The sequence below is a fragment of the Dendrobates tinctorius genome, unplaced genomic scaffold (assembly GCF_039654945.1).
Source record: "Dendrobates tinctorius isolate UK_male_01 unplaced genomic scaffold, ASM3965494v1 ptg000075l, whole genome shotgun sequence".
NCBI lineage: Eukaryota > Metazoa > Chordata > Amphibia > Anura > Dendrobatidae > Dendrobates > Dendrobates tinctorius.
The window spans coordinates 50,397,011-50,420,271 of NW_027361743.1; the positions used below are offsets into that span (position 1 = coordinate 50,397,011).

The 23,261-nt window shown below is 43.3% G+C and overlaps 2 protein-coding genes across 3 annotated transcripts in view; both read right to left on the reverse strand.

Annotated features, from left to right (window-relative positions):
- STOML3 (stomatin like 3) overlaps positions 1-18,921 on the reverse strand; it is a 43,192-nt gene extending 24,271 nt beyond the window's left edge. The window contains exons 1-2 of one of the 2 annotated variants that reach the window (XM_073583266.1): positions 18,798-18,921; positions 2,320-2,389 (exon numbers count right to left, since the gene is read on the reverse strand). In XM_073583266.1, coding sequence (XP_073439367.1) covers positions 2,320-2,389; positions 18,798-18,803 — 76 coding nt within the window. In that variant the 5' untranslated portion in view covers positions 18,804-18,921. Of the gene's footprint in view, positions 1-2,319; positions 2,390-9,170; positions 9,541-18,797 lie in introns of those variants that run through there. The other variant, XM_073583267.1, reaches the window with a different exon arrangement.
- Positions 17,711-23,261, reverse strand: part of PROSER1 (proline and serine rich 1) — an 80,630-nt gene continuing 75,079 nt past the window's right edge. Inside the window, exons 14-16 of the mRNA XM_073583263.1 lie at positions 21,499-23,113; positions 20,402-20,531; positions 17,711-20,151 (exon numbers count right to left, since the gene is read on the reverse strand). Of these exons, the coding sequence (XP_073439364.1) occupies positions 20,029-20,151; positions 20,402-20,531; positions 21,499-23,113 (1,868 nt within the window). The 3' untranslated portion in view covers positions 17,711-20,028. The remainder of the gene's footprint in view (positions 20,152-20,401; positions 20,532-21,498; positions 23,114-23,261) is intronic.

Genomic DNA, 23,261 nt, shown 5'->3' on the forward strand with positions numbered 1-23,261 from the left:
CGTCAGAGCCACCGGACTACTACCACTAATATCCCACATCATCCTGTCAGCCTGGGGTCAGAACCAGAGCGCTAAGTGGAACGGCCCTAACTTCCATACTGGGGATCTCTTTAAGAGAGGCCTGGAGTCAGAACCAGAGCGCTGAGTGGATTTGCCCTAACTTCCATACCAGAGATCCCTGTAAGAGGGAAGATGTGCCTATGGGATGGAGGATGTGTGCTGGGTATATGGGGAGGGAGGGGGTGATTCAATTCAGTCCTGTGCTCTCTGCTCCTTTCTGGGGGGGCAGAAAATGGCTGGGAGCTTATGTTCCGGGCGGCACGGTGGCTCAGTGGTTAGCCACTGGGGTCCTGGGTTCGAATCCCACCAAGGACAACATCTGCAAGGAGTTTGTATGTTCTCCCCGTGTTTGCGTGGGTTTCCTCCGGGTTCTCCGGTTTCCTCCCACATTCCAAAGACATACTGATAGGGAATTTAGATTGTGAGCCTCAAACAGGGACAGCGATGATAATGTGTGCAAAAATGTAAAGCGCTGCGGAATATGTTAGCGCTATATAAAAATAAAGATTTATTTTATTTTATGTTCCCGGGGATGCTAGATTTCTCCCACCATGTCAGTGTCTGCTGAGGTGTTGTTGAGTGGGAAAACTGTTGCTCATAGCAACCAATCACAGCTCAGCTTCTTTTAAACAGCGCTGGTGAAATGAAAGATGCTTCGTGATTGGTTGTTGATACACACACATTCAATTTTATATATATAGATTTCGAGTTACGGAGAGATGAACAGATCTACAATAATGACAATGGCATCTATTTCTATTTTAATCTTCATAGGAAAATTCTTTACATTTTTTAAATCGTGAATTTCCAGAAAGTCAACATATTTTTTGCTACAGGGATTAGGCACAATGTGTATTTGTTGTCACCTCTTTGAATTATTGTACCTCTAAATTGCACTTCTACCCTGGCATGTTTAACCCCTTAACCCCCGGAGCTTTTTTCGGCTTTGCGTTTTCGTTTTTCGCTCCCCTCCTTCCCAGAGCCATAACTTTTTTATTTTTCCATCAATATGGCCATGTGAGGGCTTGTATTTTGCGGGACAAGTTGTACTTTTGAACAACACCATTGGTTTTACCATGTCATGTACTAGAAAGCGGGAAAAAAAAATCCAAGTGCAGTGAAATTGCAAAAAAAGTGCAATTCCACATTTGTTTTTTGTTTGGCTTTTTTTGCTAGGTTCACTAAATGCTAAAACTGACCGACCTGACAATATGATTCTCCAGGTCATTACGAGTTCATAGACAGCAAACATGTCTATGTTCTTTTTCATCTAAGTGGTGAAAAAAAATTCAAAACTTTGCCCCCCCCCCCAAAAAAAATAAAAAAATAAAAGCGCTATTTTCCGATATCCGTAGCGTCTCCATTTTTCGTGATCTCGGGTTGGGTCAGAGCTTATTTTCTGTGTGCCGAGCTGATGTTTTTAATGATACCATTTTAGTGTAGATATGATCTTTTGATCGCCTGTTACTGCATTTTAATGCAATGTCGCGGCGACCAAAAAAACGTAATTCTGGCATTTTGACTTTTTTTTTATTGCCACGCCGTTTAGCGATCGGGCTAATCCTTTTTTTTATTGATAGACTGGGTGATTCTGAACGCAGCGATACCAAATATGTCTATGCTTGATTCTGACTGGGGCGAAGGGGAGGTGATTTGAACTTTTATTTTTTTTTAAATATTTTTAAACAATTTTTTTTTTACTTTTGCCATGCTTCAATAGACTCCATAGGATACTAGAAGCTGCTATAGCCCAATCGGATCTGCTACTTACAGGCAATGGTCAGATCGCCGCTATGTAGTAGATTTGATGACTTACTATGAGCGCCGACCACTGGGTGGCACTCACAGTAATCTGGCACTGACAAGCATAGAGGTCTCCAGGAGACCTCAGGTTGTCATGCTGACACACCGGTGACCTGCGATCACGTGACGCAGGTCACCGAAGTGGGTATGTTCAATCCCAAATTCATCATCAATCTCAAGTCTCTCTCATATTCACACTCAAAATAGACTTGCAATAAAACCATAGATAAAAGAGAAAGAAGGTGGTCACTGCTGGAAGATCTATATGGTCTCGGTAGCACTGGAAGAGTTTGGAAATGTTGGGGTATTTTATCATTGCTCATCTAAGGTCTACAGGTGACATCCCAGTCTTGTTGGGTTTGGGCAGCTTTACACATCGAATCCAAGAATGGGGCATGAAGGGAAACGTATAGTGGATATTATCACAGTAACATTTGGGTAGGGGTGAGTACTTACCGACCAACTGATCTTTTTCCTCCCTCTTATGTTTAGGAACGTGAGACTTTGTATCCCCTTCCATGGTTTCCTATTTAGAGGATATGGGTTATATTGTGATCAATGCCTTGCATTTTGCAGAATGAGATATATCAAGCTGATAAACATAAAGGCATTATTATTATATGGTATATTAATATATTTTTTTATGCTTTGCTTCTTTTACAAAAGGAATTAAATGTAAAAGACTTTTTTTTGGGTCACCATATTCTGACAACTTCAACTTTTTTTTTTTATTTTCCATAAATGAAGCTGTATGAGGGTTTTGTTCTTGCAGAAGCCTGTAGTTTTTTACTGGTATCATTTTTGGGTATGTACACATTTTTGATTTCTATTTATTTTTTTTGTTAGCAGGCATGAACAAGGAAACATTAAATTTGGGACTGTTTTTAAATTAACTGTGCAGTATAATTGTCATGGTTGTGTACTACATGTAACAACAATCTAATTTTCTTCATATGTCTGGCCTGTGTGGTAGTGGGGTAAGACAAACGTCTTTTCTTCCAAAGAAAAATATTAAAGCCCAGATATGCTTTGCTAAACAGTACAAGTCCGCCGCTATGTGTGATACTTACCTCCGACCGGCTCCCCCGTTGTCCATCGCTGATCGCGCAAGATCGGGCGGCTCCATTTCTCGTCGTCAGCTTCCTGCTGTGTGAGACGAGTGACGCTGGACACGGGCAGGAGGATGTCAGGATCACTGTGTGTGAAAGGTGAGTATCATGCGCTGCGTCGCTGCTGCATCGCTGTGAGATCTGCCTGTGTGGAAGCTCACTAGCGATCATTTAGCGATGCACCAGCAATCCTGACCGGGTCGGATCGCTCGTCGGATCGCTGGTGCATCACTAAATGTAAAAGGGCCTTAAGAGTGCCAGCACAAGACAGAGTGAGGGAAGATTACAAATTCTAGATGTGTCATGCTGATAGACTCCTATCCAAAAAGACTGAATGCATTCATAAATCATTCATAAATTCAAAGGCTAGTGCAACAAAGTATTAGTTTAAGGGTGTGCGTATTTATGCATTTGTTTTTTTATTTTCATTTTTCCACCCAAAACTATTTCAGGGTTTCTGTTTTCAATTACGGAAATCTATACAGATTATAGGCAACATTAAATCTGGAAAAAATTCTGAAATGTTTCTTCTTGGTATGATTTTTTGAAATACAATTTTTACATACATGAACAATTGATAAAGGATCTTGAGAGCTGAAACGTCGCCACGCCATGTAGACCCAATAAAGTCCACCCTTGGCAAGTATACAGATTGTTTGCTGGGAGGCCTGTTCATACACACTGTATGTGTATATATATATATATATATATATATATATATATATATATATACACACACACACATACATACACACACACCCTGGTCAAAATTATTGTTATTGTGAATAGTTAAGCAAGTTGAGGTTGAAATGATCTCTAAAAGGGCTAAAGTTAAAGATGACACATTCCTTTGTATTTTAGGCAAAAAAATAGTCTTTTATTTTAATAATTACAAAAAGGAAAATGGGCCGATGAAAAGGTTTAGATACTCCTGGAGATTTGTTTGTTCAGATAACTTTGTCCAAGGTTTCAGACCTTAATTAGCCTGTCAGGGCTATGGCTTGTTCACTATCATCGCTAGGAAAGGCTCAGCCTCCTCTAACCTTGTACCAAAAAACAGCAACCATGGGTTCTTCTAATCAGCTGCCCAGCACTCTGAAAATGGTGGAGGCCCACAAAGCAGGATAAGGCTATAAGAAGATAGCAAAGAGTTTACAAGTTACCCTTTCCTCAGTTCAAAATGTAACTAAGAAATGGCAGTTAACAGGAACAGTGGAGGTCAAGATGAGGTCTGGAAGACCAAATAAAATTTCAGTGAGAGTTGCTCATTGGATTGCTAGAGAGGCAAAAGTAGAAACCCCCCTCTTCACTGCAAAAAACCTTCAGAAAGATTTAGCAGACTCTGGAGTTGTGGTACATTGTTCAGGTTCAGAGACATCTGTACAAATATGGCCTTCATGGAAGAGTTATCAGAAGAAAACCTCTCCTACGTCCTCACCATAAAATTCATCTTCAGAAGGATGAAAAATAACATCTAAACCATCCTGATGCATTTTGGAAACAAGTCCTGTGGACCGATGAGGTTAAAATAGAAGTCTTTGGCCACAATGATCAGAGGTATGTGTGGAGAAAAGAGGGCACAGAATTTCAGGAAAAAAACATCTCGACAACCATAAGGCATGGGGGTGGATCAATCATGCTTTGGGGTTGTGTTGCACCCAACGACACAGGGAAGATTTCACGGTTTGAGGGCAGAATGGATTCAATGAAATTTCAACAAATTCTTGATGCAAACATAACACCATCTGTAACAAAGCTGACGTTGAAAAGAGGATGGCTTCTACAAATGGATAATGATACAAAACACACGTATAATTTACAATAGACTACCTCAAAAGGTTTTACAATGGCCCCCACAGTTCTCTCATCTGAGCATCATTAAAAAACTATGGCTAGACCTCAAAATAACAGCGCATGTGTAGAGGAGTGGGTCCAGGAAAAAGGACCAACGGTGTGACTGGGCCGGAACTAGGAGGGCTGTCACCCCTGTTCCCGGGGGGTACAATTTCAGGCCATGGCTGACTCATGTACCACCCCCGATTAAAAACAGAGGTCGAAGAGGTCTGAAGGAAATGCCGCCAGTGCGTGCTGACCAAACCACCGGAGCAGAGGGCCCTTGTACAGACGATAGTAACTATGGCCCCTCTAGAACTACTGATGGTGGGCTACTTGTCCATTCGGCCAGCCCACCAGGGGTACGAGTACTGCCTAATGATGGCGGATCATTTTACAAAATTCGCCGTGGTGACGCCCACCCGAGATCAAACGGCAGAGTCCGCCACCTATGCCATCTGCAAAAATTTCATCCGAGTCTACGGATGTCCCGACAAATCCACTCAGAGCAAGGTGCTTGTTTTCTGGGGAAAATAATGGAGGAGTTACATCGCCTGTAAGGTATCAACAAATCCCGAACCACACCATACCATCCTCAAGGAAACGGAGCCTGTGAGCAATTTATTCGTACCATCATCCAAATGCTACGGACTCTGGAAGAAGTTCGGAAAACCCGTCGGCCTGAATACATCCCAGAACTGGCATGGGTGTACTATAACCGGGTTCATCGAATCACAGGATACACTACATACTCACTATTCTTCGGTCGGGAAGGAAAAGGCATCAATGAATTAGAGCTGAACCCTGAAGAAGAATGTCCGTGGACAGGGGTGTCCTCGTGGGTCCGAGACCACCGACATCGCTTACAAACTTTACACAGACTAGTGCAAACAAAGCTCCGGGAACTAGAACACCAAGGCAAAGCCCCGTCACTACCAACAGGATTTCAAGTGGGTGATCGTGTCCTAGTCCGAGCGAGACGCCCCCAAAACAAGATGGAACACCGGTGGGAAGAGGACCCTTAGCGAATACTACGCCGAGTAAGCTCAGACGTATACGAGATAGTCTGAAAAAGGGAGGCAGCCAATTCGAACGGTGCATCGCAACATGCTGCGGCCCTGTCTATCTACAGACCCCAAGCAGCCCGAGGGCCCTCCTAAGGCCCAGGACCCAGTACCAGCAGTATGGGACAAAGACCTCCTGACAGCAAATACCAACCCACCGGGGCTCGACGCCCCAGATACCCAGCAAGCTTCCACCACCCCAAAAAACTCTTTTGCACCATCCGAACTACGACGCTCTGAGCGGTCAACAGCAGGAAAACCCCCCGAATGTTATGAACAGGACCAATTTGCATGGCGAAGACAGATCCAGCACCCTAACCCCGAGACCCTCGCCCATGGACTGGCAAGCGAAAAGGGTGGGGGTAATGTAAGGGAGTGGGTCCAGGAAAGAGGACCAACGGTGTGCCTGGGCCGGAACTAGGAGGGCTGTCACGTGTTCCCGAGGGGGTACGATTTCAGGCCAGGGTCCACTGGTGACCAGGCAACAGAGGGGCGGGTCGACTATGACTATAGGACGAGGAGCACATGAAAAAAAGGAAGAGTATGCACGTAGGTGGGAGAAGAGAAGCAGGCCTCCCCCTTCAGCAATGAGTCAGCACATTAGACAGAGGAGCGTGGGCACCCAACCTGTCAGGACATTCGACCGATTCGGCATAACCAGAGACTGCTCCCAGACCCACTGTAGAACACGGCCCTCGGCGCGCCCTCAGGCAAGGCACTTCCCATGCATTGGACAGCACCTCTCCACGGGCATCCCACCCGGCATCACTGGGGCCAGCCTTCCCCAGGATCCACGGGCTCACCTGTGCCGCTCCTCACAGCGACTGCGGCTCCCTCCTCGGGATTCGCGGGCTCACCTGTGCCACTCCTCACCACGGCTGCAGATCCCTCCCCAGAATCCACGGCTGCACCTGTGCCGCTCCTCACCGTGGCTGCAGCTTCCTCTCCGGGAACCGCTCGTTCCCCCGCCCCGCTCTCCCTCCCGGAGGCTCCGACCCCTGGAGAGCTACACGGGGCCTGCATACACCCGGCACCACCGGAGTGCAAGGACTTCCAGACCCTCCGGCAACACTTCCAAGGCTGGACACGACTACAGCACCGTCTGAACAGTTCCCGTACACCACCTCTGCAGGATGTCAGAGACCGATAAGTGACTTCCCATTGTTCATACCTCAATAGCCGTGGCCGCATAACGGTCACCTCCCACCCCGCGTTAGATATCCCGTGTGGAGATTGTGTATTTTTGTTTTAGCTTCCTGCGTGGAGAATTCGTTGTCAGCTTTACCTTATATATTCATATAAAACTTGAGTTTAACCCTTGCTCTGCCTCCTGCTTGTCGCTGCATCCCGCGTACCTGCTAGTTACCACACATGCAAGATGACTCAAGCATCTCACAGAACTGGAAGAATTGTCCAAGGAAGAAGAGATGAAAATTACTCAAACAAGAATTGAAAGACTCTTGTCTGACTATAAAAACGGTTTACAAGCTGGGACACTTTCAAAATGAGGTGTTACTACATACTAACCATGCAGGGTGCCCAGACTTTTGCATTGGCCCATTTTCCTTTTTGTAATTTTTTAAATGTAAAAAAATGACTATATAATTTTAGCTTAAAATACAAAGGAAATGTGTTATCTTTAACTTTGGCCTTTTAGAGATAACTATATCTTCAGCTTGCTTAACTGTTCACAATAACAGTATTTTTGACCAGGGGTGCCAAAACTTTTACATGCCATTATACATGTGTGTTTATATAATATATGTATAATAAAAGGTTATATTTTAATATTTTTTGTTTTTGGGATTATGTAAACCATTTTCTGCAACCCTTTGTGTATTTTTGATGTAAGTACCAAATACTGCGAACATCCTTCAAAATTACCCCAAATGTCTAGCCATCACTGTTTCACCTATGTGGAAGATGCTCAGATGCTTAAAGGGGTTGTCTGGTACTTTCTGTGCAGATAACACATCCTTAGGATAGGTAATCTATACCTGTTCAGTGGGGGTGCAACACCCGGCACCCCCGCCATTCAGTTGCTAGATGTGCCACGTTGCAATGCTGCACAGCACCGCTCTGGTAACGGCTTAGTGGCTGTGGACGAGTTTTTGAATCAATAGGGGATGAAAATGCAGTGCACAGCCCGCGGCCTTCATGGAGTTGACAGAGCTGTGCAGTGCAGCTCCGCAACTCAGCACATCCAGCCACGAGCTGATCGAGAACGTCTGATTAGTGAGGTGCCGGGTGTTGCATCCCACCGATCAGATATTAATGAACTACGTTAAGAGTAGGCCATCAATATAAAAGTCGCAGACAACCCTATTTGTACTACATCAATTAGAACTATATCTGCATTCACACATCCATGCGACTTGTCCTAGTTCTGTCCATTTGATAGATAGCGCTCAAACTGGATGTATTGACATAGTTGTTAAAATCACAGATCTGAGAGCGAAATCCGCGAGACTCAGGGCAGGTCCTGAAATTTCCTATTTAATAAAAGTGAATCCTAGGCACGTAAGGAGTCTTCGAATAGGATTTTGTCTTTTTATGTTGTTGACCACGGGAATGAATGCCGTGAAAGGTAAACTAGTTTTTGCCTTCTTCCATTGAGATTTGCATTTTTTGGGGGTCGTACACATTGAAATATGGATGTACAAATGTGTTTCTAAATAGTTAATGAACCCTTATACTGCTCCAGTCTCCTCTGGGTGGCGCTCTACTCTTCCATAAAATTTGCTGTTAGTACGGAGCTATAATACGCCTGTGTCCATGAAGCCTAAAGCTGATTGTAGAAAAACAGAACAAAAATTATTTGTTTTGCGTCCTAAAACAAAAGAAGGATCTTTTTCATCTGTATGGTGTTTTGTATGTGTATATTGTCCGTACGGCAGGTTCTAACATCCACATGACATCCATGTATTGGGAGGTCAACGAAAAAAAGATCCAGAGCAGTTTCTTGTATTGTTATTGCAATGGATTCCTAAAAAAAGGACATAATACAGGTATACAGGTCCACGCCTTCTGTATTACACATCCATCGATGTGAAAATCCTGTACATACTGTGATTTTTTTTTTTCAACACAGTCCCTGTATCCACATGGAAAAACCTTTGTCTGAGTTGTACCATAGACTCGCATCGATCCTGTCCTGCACACAAAACAATTACGCCCCTCCAAACTCCGCTTTAAGGATATGTATATAATCTTTTTCCTGGAAGAATATGCTAAGCAAAACATAAATCCCTTACCTGAATGGATGGAATTAATTTCAGACTTAGAAGTTGTGTGTACTCACATGCGGGTGCTGACTGCAGTCCTGGCCCCGTGAAGGTGTGCGCGTCCTTCCGAGCCTCTACTTCTTTTCCATGGTGTGTACACGCCTCTCACACATTAGTATGTTGTCACCAACACGGACATCCTTCACTTTGCTTCAGAGCAGCACTGAGAAAAGGGAATTCATTTCTATAGAGACCGGAGTCACCATAGTACCATAACTATGCATAACACCAGGGCGCTATAGTCAAGTGTTACAGTCAGGGAGGACAATGAGCTCAAAGTCAACAATGCGAGAAAAAGCCATAGATTTACAATACAGAGCCAAGAGCGAAAACTAGAAAGGCAGGTTTGTATTCTCTACTGAGAAATGCTTTAACCATGATACAGTGATACTATCGTACTGTAGCTGAAATTTCATAAAACCCCCGCCACTATGATGTAACATCTGCCCGCTGCGGACTGGATGCTGGGCTGTACGCAGCGTTCAATCCGCAGCAAATCCTGACCGTGGAAACATACCCTAATACTTTTGAGCCCATAATACATACTCAAACAACTTACAGTGAGTGAAATAAGTATTGAACACCTCACTCATTTTCTAAGTATATTTCTAAAGACGCTATTGACATGAAATTCTCACCAGATGTCGGTAACAATCCATTCAATCCACATAGGCAAAGAAATCAAACCATAGATGTCCATAAACTATGTCTAATAATGAGAAATGACGCAGAAAAAGTATTGCACACATGAAGAAAGAGAGGTATAAACATATAAAGACCGACAGTGAGAACATTACAAGAATGCAGAAAGAAAGCTCTAAAGTTTACAGTGTCAACAAAACTTGGCCAAACACAAGATTAAAAGTAAAGAACCGGACATTACTTTCCTGCTGAATTCCCAGAATTATACGTCTACATAGTGCTACACAAAGTCACATACACAAAAAAAGGAAGACCATTAGAAGTGTATTTTTTGCCTTTTTAAAAAAGGCTTTAATAGAAGGACAGTAGAGATTTGGATTTTCTGGTTTCCATTTTCCTCCAAGTTTTTTTTTTGTCCACATCAATGAGAATAACTTAGTTACTCACCGATAACGGTGTTTCTCGGAGCCCATGACAGCACCACGGAGAGAGAGGGGATCCGCCCTTCAGGGGCAGGAACCTACAGATAAAAAGGGCGGTACCTCTCCTCCGCCTCCAGTTGGTTACAGAGCATCAGAGGGTCTCCAGGTTAGTTAAACAACAAAAATATATATATAACATTATAATATTGCTTATTATCAAGAAGCACCTTGCCTAAACGAAAGCACTCTACGGACAGTAAAACGTGCTCACCACACGCATGAAGTGAGGGAATAAGCGGGTGCTGTCATGGGTTCCGAGAAACACCGTTATCGGTGAGTAACTAAGTTATTCTCTCTCACCCATGACAGCACAACGGACAGAACTGCAGAGACTGGTAGCTTTGGGAGGGACCACAGCCTGAAGCACCCTTATGAAGATCAAGTCAGACGTAAAGGCTAGATCTAATCTATAGTGTCTGAAAAAGGTTGAGGGTGATGACCAGGTGGCCGCCTCACAGATCTGTTCTATTGATACCTCCGATCTTTCAGCCCATGAGGTCACCATTGCTCTTGTGGAATGAGCTCTCAACCCTTCCGGGATGGTATTCCCGCTGGATGAATAGGCCAGGGCAATCGCATCCCTTATCCACCTTGCCAGGTTACTCTTAGATGCTTTTAGTCCCTTCCGAGGTCCCTGGAAACACAAAGAGAGCCTTCCTTCCTACATCCTTTGGTGGCCTCTAAGTACTGAACTAGGTACCTCTTCACATCTAGGGTGTGAAATCTTTCCTCCCCCTTATTTCTAGGATTTGGGCAGGAGGAAGGAAGGACTACCTCTTGGGACCTATGAAAATGTGATGACACTTCAGGTAGATAGGCTGGGTCAGGTTTTAAGATGACTCTATCCTCTAGCATTTTTGTGAATGGTGGCACTGCTGATAGAGTTTGAATATTGCTCACTTTGCGAGCCGATACTAGCGCCACCAGAACTACAGTTTTTAATGACAAGATCCTTAGGGGTGCTGACTGAATAGGTTCAAACGGGGGACCCGTTAGTGCAGACAGTACAAGATTCAGGTCCCATGATGGTAACCTTCGGCTAATTATTGGCCTAGACCTAGTTGCGACTTTAATAAATCATTCTACCCAAGGGTTGCCTGCCACATCATGGTTATAAAGGGCACCTAAGGCCGCTACTTGTACCTCTAGTGTGTTAACCGCCAGTCCCTGCTCTAGGCCTCTTTGTTGAAATTCCAGAATTGTATCAATCTGAACCCCATCCTGGACTTTTACCCCAGAGGTAAAGTTCTCTCATAAGTTCTTGTCGTAATCGGTTTCCTACTCTTTTGTAATGTAGCGATTAGGTTCTCCGAGAATCCCTTGTCCCTCATCAGTGCCCTTTCAAATTCCATGCTGTTAAATGGAGGTTCACTGCCTGAGGATGTAACACCGGCCCCTGAGACAGTAGGTCCGGGAGATCCGGTAGGATCCAAGGGTCGGTTACTGAGAGCATTCTCAGCCAGGAGAACCAAGTTCTTTTGGGCCAGAAGGGGGCTATTAATATCATTCTTGTTCCGTCCTGACTTTCCTTAGGACTGCCGGAATGAAAATGATTGGGGGAAAGGCATATGTCAGGCTCTGTGTCCATGGGAGCATGAAGGCGTCCAGAAGATTCCCCCTGGGGTCTAAGGAACAGAATGTTTCTACCTTTTTGTTTTTGAAGTCGGCAAACAGATCTATATCTGCGGTTTCCCACATTTCTACAATATGCCCAAAAATGGACTGTTTAAGGACCCATTCTCCCTGGCGCAACATTGACATTGCTTTTCTTAGTGTCATGGAGGGGTTCTGTATTGCTCTTGCCACTATTTGAGCAATTTTCTCTTTCTTGCGGTCTGGGAGGCGGCACTCTTGGATGTTTGAGTCCAGTATTAGTTCTAAGAACTCCTGCACTTTGCTGGGCTCCAACCTCAATTTTTTCACGCTTAGAAGCCAGCCGAGGTTTTGTAGAGTGTTCATCATCCTGTCCCTCTGTTCCTTGCATTTTGAGCTGGACTGCTTGCTATTAGGAAGTCGTCCAGATATGGAATTATGAATATGTCCTGCTCCCTTAGGTGGGCCATCTTTTCTGCTACTAGCTTTGTGAATACCCGTGGGGCTATAGATATCCCGAACGGCAAGGCCCTGTATTGGAATTCTTTTATCCTGCCATCTATAGAGACAGCTAGTCTGAGATATTTTTGGGGGTCTTTATGAATGGGGACGTGATAATACGTGTCGCTAAGGTCTAATACTGTCATGAAGCAGTTCGGGAACAGGATTTTGGTGGTGGACTTGATTGACTCCATCTTGAATTTTTGACATATGTTTAGTTTCCTTAGATTTGATTGTTCGGAAAGTGCCGTCCAGTTTGGTCACCAGAAAGAGAGGGGAGTAAAACCCTCTGCCCGTCTCCTGAAAGGGAACCTCCTGGAGGGCTCCTTTTTTTAACTAAACTTAGGACCTCGCTTTCTAGAGCTTTTTGCTCTCGTGTAAAGGATCTTAATGGAGTCACTACGTATTTTTGAGGTGGGAGAGAAAGTCAATCCTTAGGCCCGACTAGATCATACAGTCATATGTAAAAGTTTGGGCACCCCTATTAATGTTAACCTTTTTTCTTTATAACAATTTTGGCTTTTGCAACAGGTATTTCAGTTTCATATATCTAATAACTGATGGACTCAGTTATATTTCTGGATTCAAATGAGGTTTATTGTACTAACAGAAAATGTGCAATCTGCATTTAAACAAAATTTGACCGGTGCAAAAGTATGGGCACCCTTATCATTTTCTTGATTTGAACACTCCTAACTACTTTTTACTGACTTCCTGAAGCACTAAATTGGTTTTGTAACCTCATTGAGCTTTGAACTTCATAGCCAGGTGTATCAAATCATGAGAAAAGGTATTTAAAGTGGCCACTTGCAAGTAGTTCTCCTATTTGATTCTCCTATGAAGAGTGGCATCATGGGATCCTCAAAACAACTCTCAAATGATCTGACCGATGCACAGTGACACCATCTGCAGCAAGATGAAGCTGCCGGTCTTTGGAGGTGGTCTGTGGATTGTCCTTGACTGTTCTCACCATTCTTCTTCTCTGCCTTTCTGATATTTTTCTTGGCCTGCCACTTCTGGGCTTAACAAGAACTGTACCTGTGTTCCTCCATTTCCTTACTATGTTCCTCACAGTGGAAACTGACAGGTTAAATCTCTGAGACAACTTTTTGTATCCTTCCCCTGAAAAGCTATGTTGAATAATCTTTGTTTTCAGATCGTTTGAGAGTATTGAGACTGTATTTAATATCCAAGTGCTATGAGATTTTCCTCCAGGCTTGAAGGAAAAGGGTTAATCTCCCCCCCACCCTGGGCAAACTGTCACTTCCACAACTCCCGCCGCGGGTAAAACGCATGCGAATTATTTAGCCACATGTGTAAAGTGAGCGTTTCAATGCAATCCTATGGGTGCGATTCCGCAAAAAGAACGAGCATGCTGCGTATTTTTCCGCTATGTGATTCCGCAGCGGAAAAATCTGCATTAGTTCAGCATTGCGGAATCCCATAGGATTGCATGGGATGAGTTTTCGTGGCGATTCTGCAGCGGAAAAGCGCCTTGAAAACAAAAAAAAAAAAAAACACATCGTGTACACACAGCCTTAATCTAGTGGTTGGTGATTTGAAATAGTGAAGTATTTTAATGAGAAAGTACGAACATCAGATACACAGGACACAAGATAAGTGTTTGGAAAGGTTTTTTCCATTTATTACCTTTGTCCACTCAGAAGAATGACAGCATTATTATTTTACACAACGCGCTTTTAAAAAAAAGTTCATTTATTTCATGATTCCAGAAAATTCACAATAGAACAACTGGCGCAGGATGGTCAGCACGGCATCATTTACACATCTATAGCATGTAGGTACCAGATTACACAGCTTGTCCAGTGCTCAGTCCAAGAAGAGCATCGACAGAATTCATTCAGTTAACAGAAAACACAGACGACGTAACGAGGTAAATAGTATTCATACTAATTCATTATATTCATATACCAACAATAAATTAACATTTTTTTTTACTTTAAGGTCATAATCGCGAGGCAGATTTTATCTTTGGAAAAATGTGACGCACAATCTGTAGCAGAAATCCTCGTCTGACACTTGAATTTCTGCTGCAGATTTACATCCGGATTAGTCCTATTCAATTGGATTAACACGATTTCCTCCCTAAATCTACATCCACATATGGCGGGTCACTTTCCCGCTATGCTATTTTAAAATATTTAATTCATCCCCTGAAATTTGTGCAATGTGAACAGGACTAAAAGGATTTTTCAATTATTTAAATTAAAATGTCTGTCAAACCGTACTTTATGGGTGCACTATTAAAATTATCGTCATTTCATATTTAAAGAAATTATATTCTCATTTAAGACCCATTTCTCACATGGATGTGACCAAAGTAGAAAATAATGGAAAACCTAAGAGTTGGACTGTCAAGGTGCAAGTGGCTGTCATGCAGCTGCCATCCCCTATTCTAAAAAGGCAGATTACACAAGTGCAAGACTACAGAGTGACAGATACACTCGTATGGAAGTAGGAGCCTGCCAAATAAGAATATTTATCGTGGCAGGGCAAGCAATTGGAGCATGCCCACTGGTGACATAAGCTGGCCAAACACATTAGATGGCTGTCAACTGAACGGTTCTTCCACCAACAGCCATCTCAGCGGGCTTTCCCATACACCGGAGCAATCCTTCAGCCGAAAACTCTTGTGCTCTCTTGTAGAAAGGTGCGGACTGACATCTCTGCCCGTGACTTCTCTCCCGAAGAACAACAAGATCGCCAGTCCAAAATCAGACATCTCTCCTGACCTTCGGTCAGCCGCCACTGCAATAGACATTAGACCATCAGTTGACGTTGGCGGATTTGGCCAATATTGGTCTTATGGGTATTGGAGCCTTTAGGACCACCTAACTAAGGGTTATGGGAGGGGATCCATTGGATGCCCAAATATTTGGGATCTGTGATATGGATCTAGAATAAAGTTGTCTGCAGTTACACACAAACCAACATAATAGAAGGTGTAACATTTTGTCCAGCTGAAATAGTCTGCCTTTCTATGGAGAATTCCTATAATTTCAGCTCCCAACACTATACAGCTGAATTTTCTGGAAACAGCAATGGCAATCTAAACATTTCTCCTAAAGAAGAAACAAAAGATGCATAGCTGCCATATAAATAAATGCCGGCCTGCCGCCCTCCGCTCTGACTTCTAGGGGGTAAGACCTCGCTCTATAATGCTCACATGGCTCAACAGGTCACATGTATCTACACATTTAGTCGGCCTTTACCGCCAGATATCACCCGCCATACTGCACTACTAGATTGTGTCACTGGGCCAGATCACAATCACTAATTAACCCCTTCATGACCCAGCCTATTTTACCTTAATGACCAGGCCATTTCTTACAATTCTGACCAGTGTCCCTTTGTGAGGTAATAACTCAGGAACGCTTCAACGGATCCCAGCGATTCTGAGATTGTTTTTTCGTGACATATTGCGCTTCATGTTAGTGGTAAATCTAGGTTGATAATTTTTGCGTTTAATTTGTGAAAAAAAATCGGAAATCTGGGGCAAATTTCGCAATTTTCAAATTTTGAATATTTATTCTGTTAAACCAGAGAGTTGTGTGACACAAAATAGTTACTAAATAACATTTCCCACATGTCTACTTTACATCAGCACAATTTTGTAAACAAATTTATTTTTTGTTAGCAAGTTATAAGGGTTAAAATTTGACCAGTAATGTCTCATTTTTACAACAAAATTTACAAAACCATTTTTTTAGGGACCACCTCACATTTGAAGTCACTTTGAGGGGTCAATATGGCAGAAAATACCCAAAAATGACACCATTCTAAAAACTGCACCCCTCAAGCTACTCAAAACTACATTCAACAAGATTATTGGTGCTTCACAGGAACTAAAGCAATGTGGAAGGAAAAAATGGACATTTTAATTTTTCCAACAAAAATTTCCTTTTAGCCTAATTTTTTTCATTTTCACATGGGCAACAGGATAAAATGGATCCTAAAATTTGCTGGGGAATTTCTCCTGAGTACACCGATATGTGGTCATAAACCACTGTTTGGGCGCACGGGCAGGGCTCACAAGGGAAGGAGCGCCATTTGACTTTTTGAATGGAACATTAGCTCTAATCGTTAGCGGACATCATGTCGCTTATGGAAAGTATGTAGTGTATGCAAAGCAGAAAAATATCCGGCTCTCACATCAAGCGCTGCGAAAGAACGATAATGTTGCAGGAACACATCATTTAAAACTGGAGGAGATTCCCAATATTTCATTTTTAGACTAAGACTTTATGACTATATATAATGCACTTCCTCCATTCACAAGGATCATATATATGCCACAGTGGCGCAAGCTTGGCTCCAGGGCCGGGTGTGACTGCAATCCCTGCACCCACTATAGCTTCTCCCGTCTCCTGTTCCTCTGATGTGAACGGCAGGCAACTGGAATTTGTAGCACGTTCCTCACTGTATTGTACAATAAATAATATTGCATCTTCATTGTAAAACTGATGCAAACCTGATTACAGACTCACAGTGGGAAATACTAATGAAAAACTTGGGATCTAAGGGGGAAGTTTTCTCCTTGTGGAGAATGACATGCCAGGTCTGGCGCGCCAGTATGAGGAGCCTTAAATGCCTTGCATGCTCCTCTGGGAAATTAAATATGCACATTGTCTCTTCAGAGAGTAAGGACTTGAACTCTAGTGCCACCTATTGGAAGTAGCAATCCTAAAAGTCAATATCAACCCTTTATCGAGCCTTGCAATATTACTTAGGGTAAAAGCCACATCAGAAACTCAATTGACACACACGGTGTTTTGAGGTATTGCTCCTCATCAGTGCCAAGTATGAGATCTGATTTTGCTTTTACCCCAAGTCACATTGCAAGACTTGTTAAGTAGTCAATATTGACTTGTAGAAGTGTTACTTCCAATAGGTGGCACTAGAGTTCAAGTCCTTTTCCTCTCTGAAGAGAATATTTGCATATTTAACTTCCCAGAGGAGCATGCAAGGCGATTAAGACTCCTCACACTGGTATGTCAGACCTGGCATGTCACTCTGCTAAAGAAGAAAACTTGCTCCTTAGATCTCAGTCTTAGCCTCTCACCTAGCCAAATCAAATTTCATGCTTTGCACTGACGAAGGGGCAATAACCTGAAACGCCGTGTCTGAAAATCGAGATTTTGATTTGGCTTTTATCCTAAGTCATATTGCAAGGCTTGTTAAAGGGTCGATATTGACTTTTACGACTGCTACTACCAATAAGTAGCACTAGAGTTCAAGTCCTCGTCCTCTCTGAAGAGACAATTTGCATAGTTAATGTAAAACCTAATATCTAAACCTCCGTTTCCTCAATAGGTTGATGCGAAATACATGCGATACCGGTCACATCCACATCATATCCAGCAACTGTTGTAGCTGGCTTTACTATATATGGCACCGGCTCTACGACACTGTGATTAGTGGGCAGTCAGTGCCTTCAGTAGTGATAGGTGATTACTGCACGCACCCAGCGGGGGCTTCGCATAACAACAACCACCCAAATAAGAAACCAATACCATGTACAAAAAAATAAGTGATATGTTAGCACATATAGTCCTCATTGCACATCCTAATAGTAGGACAATGCTAACTTAATTAAACCTGTATATTATCTCAGTGTTGCAGTGAAAAACTAATAAATCGCTGACAAAGATTAACGCTCTGTGCTTGGGTCACAGACCGCGATTGTGTTATTATAGACCTCGGTCACACCAGTGTCGTCTAATTTCATGCCCAAGGTGGGTTACTACAGGTTGTATAAGTGAGGTCCTCTCACATGGAAAACTTAAGGTGTCAAGGTGGCAAAAACGTATTTAGTAAAACTAATAAAAACGCTGTCTAATTTAGTTCTATTAGCTGTGGAACGAACAGCAGTCCAACGTCAGCTGAAGGCTCTTCACTGTCTCGCTCTTCTGACAGCTGTGTGAGACTGCCTGCTTCTGAGCAGCATAGAAGCACAGGAGAGAGGTCATCTTCATACTAGAGGTCACAATATAAGAGGTAAGAACGACTGCTCTGTATTATTAAGGCTGGAAGGAGCAGAAACAGATCAGGTCACAGCTTTTGCTCCGCATGCAACTATATCCTCCTCTTGCACGATTAACCCTTAACAATCTACTGTATCCTCGTATATTAGCTACATAGTGACAATATTATGGCTGATACATAGCATTATGCAGTAGAAAAAAGAAAAGTTCAGGCTCATGACTAGAGGGGGGAGGAAAATGTTTGACCGATTTGCTGTTCGTTGAGATTAATTAATTCACAATTGTGATTCTCGTTTTTGGCGAATTCCATTATATTGTATGAACGAGCGAGTCAATGAAAGTAGCCCCACAGGCCATGTACATCCAAATCTAGGCATAAGCCTCCATTTAACTATTCCGATGCTGTGTAGAATCTGCTTACCTCCATTTAGACGGGTAAATCTTGCAAAATTTAGTGCTCATTCTGGTGAAGTGAAATTAAGACATGTGCCTCATAGGTATATGGAGGAAAATCATCTGATAGGTATTTGAGAAAATTCTTATAATTTCCTCTACAGTCACTTTTTTGACTTTTCTCATAACCGATAGTCCTCTTTAAACTGGCCATACCAAGTAAAAGACCACAACACCCGACAATTTTGGCAGGATCGGACAACCATCTGATGTATAAGGGACCCCAATGACGATGGAAGGTGGTGGCAGAGAAAAACCAGGTAGTTGGCAACTGGCAGGAACATATTCTCCCCCATGTAGTACAGAAGCATGCTCGTCTGAGGGTACATGTGTAATGGGAGAGGGGAGTAGAAGATGTCTGAATAAGAGAAGATGATCCATGGAAAACATCCACCAGATTGTTGCAATTTAGGCTTTCTTAAAATAGCTTATGGTCAAGTACACATTGCTCAGTGAGTAAAATAATCCTTGAGGTCGCCACTTGAAAAGATGGATCAGGAAGAGGTCGCCATCGATACCGAGTAGTACACATGGCGGGCATCATGCCAGGTTCTTTAATACTGACCACAGATATGTCAGTCTGCAGAATCAGCAAAAATTCTCATGTCAGAGGTGACAGACACCACTCCTAGATATCAGCCATCAGAAGATCGGGCAAGATGACGTCCCATCTGTTTCACCACGTCCATAGCGGACGCCCTCTTACTTCTTAGAAATTCATAGTTTTAAGGTTGACAGAAGACAAGTCCATCGCATCTGTCCATAATTTGCTATTCCCATGATTCAGATTACATGAAGGAAGTTAGCTGACAGTTATCTTACACCTATGGCAGCTTTAGTGTTCTCCAAATATAAAAAGTGCGCCCGTGATGACTCAGCCATCAGGTTGGTGTAACCCATTTCATTTCTGTGATTTCTTTTACATGATTTATTAAAACTCACTAAAATATGTGAGGGATCCTACATTTCATGAACTAAAATAATATAAAAATTACTGAAAAGATGTAAAAATAAATTAGACCCATAGGCTAATATTGTCATAATACCTGTGTCAGTTCATACCTAGCCATTACAATATAGAACCCTCAAAGACTTGTTTAAAAATTAAAAAAAAAAAAATCCTGAACCTATAAAAAACCCTCTAAAAACTGTGACACAATGAACCTCACTAAAATGAGGTGGATTACAACACTTTCTGATTATTGCCAGCCACGTTGGGGCAATCCTGGTTGAAGTGAAAATGCTGTACCAGGTCCTGTGGGAAAACCGGCAAAGGCATCCGCCTGTGCCGAAAATCCTTCCAGGGCAGATGCTGAATGTGCCTGATGAAAAAGACAAAAACACCGTCAATTATACATCGAATGCCAAATTGGCACCAGATTCAAGAAAAGAAAAACATACCAAAACACCGGGGGAATATCGGGACTGATTCAAACTTGCAATTAAATGATTAATATTTCAGTATTAATATATTTTTGCTATACTGGAGACTAGAGAGGGCAGCGTTACATCGCGATTACAGCAATATTCCCACTGTACTGGAGCCTGTAAGGAATATACTCCGAGCCTTGCCTGTAATAAAGCCGATTGTGCTGCGGCGGCGGCGGCTGCGGCACTCTGCTGGAGGCCTTGCAGTGACTGAGAAGGACTCTGTGGAAATCCAGGAAGACCAGAGAGAGAAAGGAGAGGAAATGCTGAAGGCCTGTGGGAAAAGACAGCCCTTAGCAATTACTAAACAATAATTAGAAAACAATATTTCAATGATGGAGGGAAATTAATCGCTACTGGGACCCCTTTACTAGAGTATTGGGCATGGTGAAATCCGACATTCCAATCTGCCATCCAAGGACTGCCAGGAAATCCCCAATACATTACATACCGGTCTCGCTAATGTGTTTAGCTTAGTTGGGAATCATTCTGGAGCTCCTGTTGCAAACTACAAAAAGTCATAAAGGTGACTAAAAAGGGCCATTTTGTGCTGCATCGCCATAGGTCATCTTATGAGGACACATCGTTTTTAGTCTGGTATTTAGATTACATATATTTTTTATATAGTACTTTTTGGAATACGGGATGCACCTTTGGCCGGGATCACACATGCGATAGTCTCGGACGAGTCTCGCATCTTAATACCCGGCACTGCCGCCGGCACTCAGGATCGGAGCGTGCGGCTGCATGTATTTCTATGCAGCCACACACTCCAATCCGTGTCTGAGTTTCTTGCATGTGTGATCCCGGCCTTACTAGGAGTCTAGCCTTTGCAGTAGTCACTCAGGTTAGATAGCCGGCAGCGCTGCTGCTCACAGATGGTCTATCGGACCCTTCATCAGGATCCTTGTAGTGTGTATACAACAGTCTGTGTGATGAGGCTACACATTCAAACTACGTCATTGCGACGAGATTATGGTGTGAGCAGCTAATTAAGACAACAAATCTGTTTAGAAAATAACATTAAATTGAAATATTAAAAAAGCAACCCTCCTAAGCAGTCTATATGGGGAAGCAGGCCATAGAAGGTTGAATTAACTGATACCGATCACACACGGCTCAGCTGCCACACACGCACACCTCAGCTGCCACACACCACACCAGAAACAAGATGCAGACATGACTATATGACAGAATAAAAAAAAAACAAAACAATATAATAAAATCATAATGTTACTAACCCGGCCTGACCCACGAGGGCAGAGTTAAAGTTAGAACTGAAAGCAGAAGCGAATCCTGGTAGAACAGATGCTGGAGATGGAGCAGATGCCGGCACCGGAGGAACTCCTGACATTGTACAGGGAGGCTGCAGTCCAGGGAAGGGTGGAAGAGCAGGTAGCGCTGAGTTTATTGGTGGTGTGCCAGAAACTGGGAACACAGGAAAATTAGCATTTGGAGGGACCAAGGGTCCCTGTGGTACAGGAAACAATGAAGGGACTGCGGTAGATAGGTTTAATGGAAACTGTGAAGCAGCAGCTGCTGCTGCAGCGGCAGCGGGTGCTGAAAGACCAGGGAACACAGCTGACGTTAAAGGTGGCGTTGCAGTAGCAACTGAGCTAGTAGATGTCAGCATTGGAAGAGATGGAGTAAGAGATGGGCTACCTGCAAAAGGCGAGCCGGTGGACAATGATGTAAATGCAGGGAAAACCGCAGGAATTGCTGCAGAGGTGCCCAAAGCTAAAGAAGACAGGTTTGGGCTGCCTAGATTTCCATTGAGGGAGGAAAGTCCTGACAATCCTGGGTTCATCGAATTAGCCAGGCTCGGTCCTGATGGAAACATATGGCCTAAAACTTGGGGTAAGCCTAGAGAACCATGAGAAGGTGTGGCTGAACGTGATGAACCCTTGAAAGCAGAAGGTGATGGACTAGCTGGTTCATTTTTAACCATTATATTACTTGCGGATGGTGATGAGGAAAGATTTTGTTCGGGCAGGGAAGTGGATGCACAACTAAGAGGAGATGGTGTGGCCAACAGACGTTGTCCTGGAATTGGTGCAGATGTGGATATGGGATTTGACAATGAAGGTGAAGAGGAGCCTGAAAATATAGATGTTCCGGGAGTGGCCGCTCTCTGAGGTGTAGGGGTTGAACATGGAGGAGTGAAAGACTTATTTACTGTAGAGACCGATTCCACATTTGGAAGACCTGATAACAGTCCAGATGGAGGCACCGAAGGCGAATTCATTAACCCTGAATCATTCGACGCTAAAAATCCTTTTAAAACTGACAGGAGAGGATTGCCTATTTGTCCAGTGGCTCCAGCAAGATCAGATAGCGTTGGACTAGTCATACCCTGGAAAGCTGGATTAAAGGGCAAAGGTAGACCAGCAAATATAGATGGCATCATAGCATTGCTTACAGTGGATGTAGAAGATGTGGCAGAAAATGGAAGTCCTGGAAGTGACAAGGATGACAATGCATCATTGGGCCCAGGAATAGCACAGGGTGTGGAGGAACTTGGCTGCGCTGGAAGAGCAGAAAGTGGAAGACTGGGGAATACTGCGGGGCTTGATGTAGATGGTGTGCTTATTGCTGGTATGGGTGAACCAGAGGACATCTGAACACTTTTAATCACTGTTGGAGTGGGTGTAGATGGCTTAGGAGATGTCATAGAGGAAGGACCTTGCCCTGGAAATGCTGATAGAGGAGTAGACAGTGGAGTTGGAGTGGATGGCGAGTTCACTGCTTTAGCAGGAGAAGCGGTAGGGGCTGGGCCAGGTGTAGCAGCAGGTGTTGGGGGTGCAGAAGAACTGTTCCCATGTGGAGAACCAAGAGGGTTCGCTGGAGCAGCAGCAGCTAGAAACAGGAGAAAAAAATGTATTAGTAAAAAATAATAATTATACAAGGCAGTGTTTAAATCCAAGGCCGTCAAATGAATATTGTAAGTTGACAGTCGGGCATTTAGTAGCCCGTTTAGACTGCTCTTGCGTATGCAACGATGCCA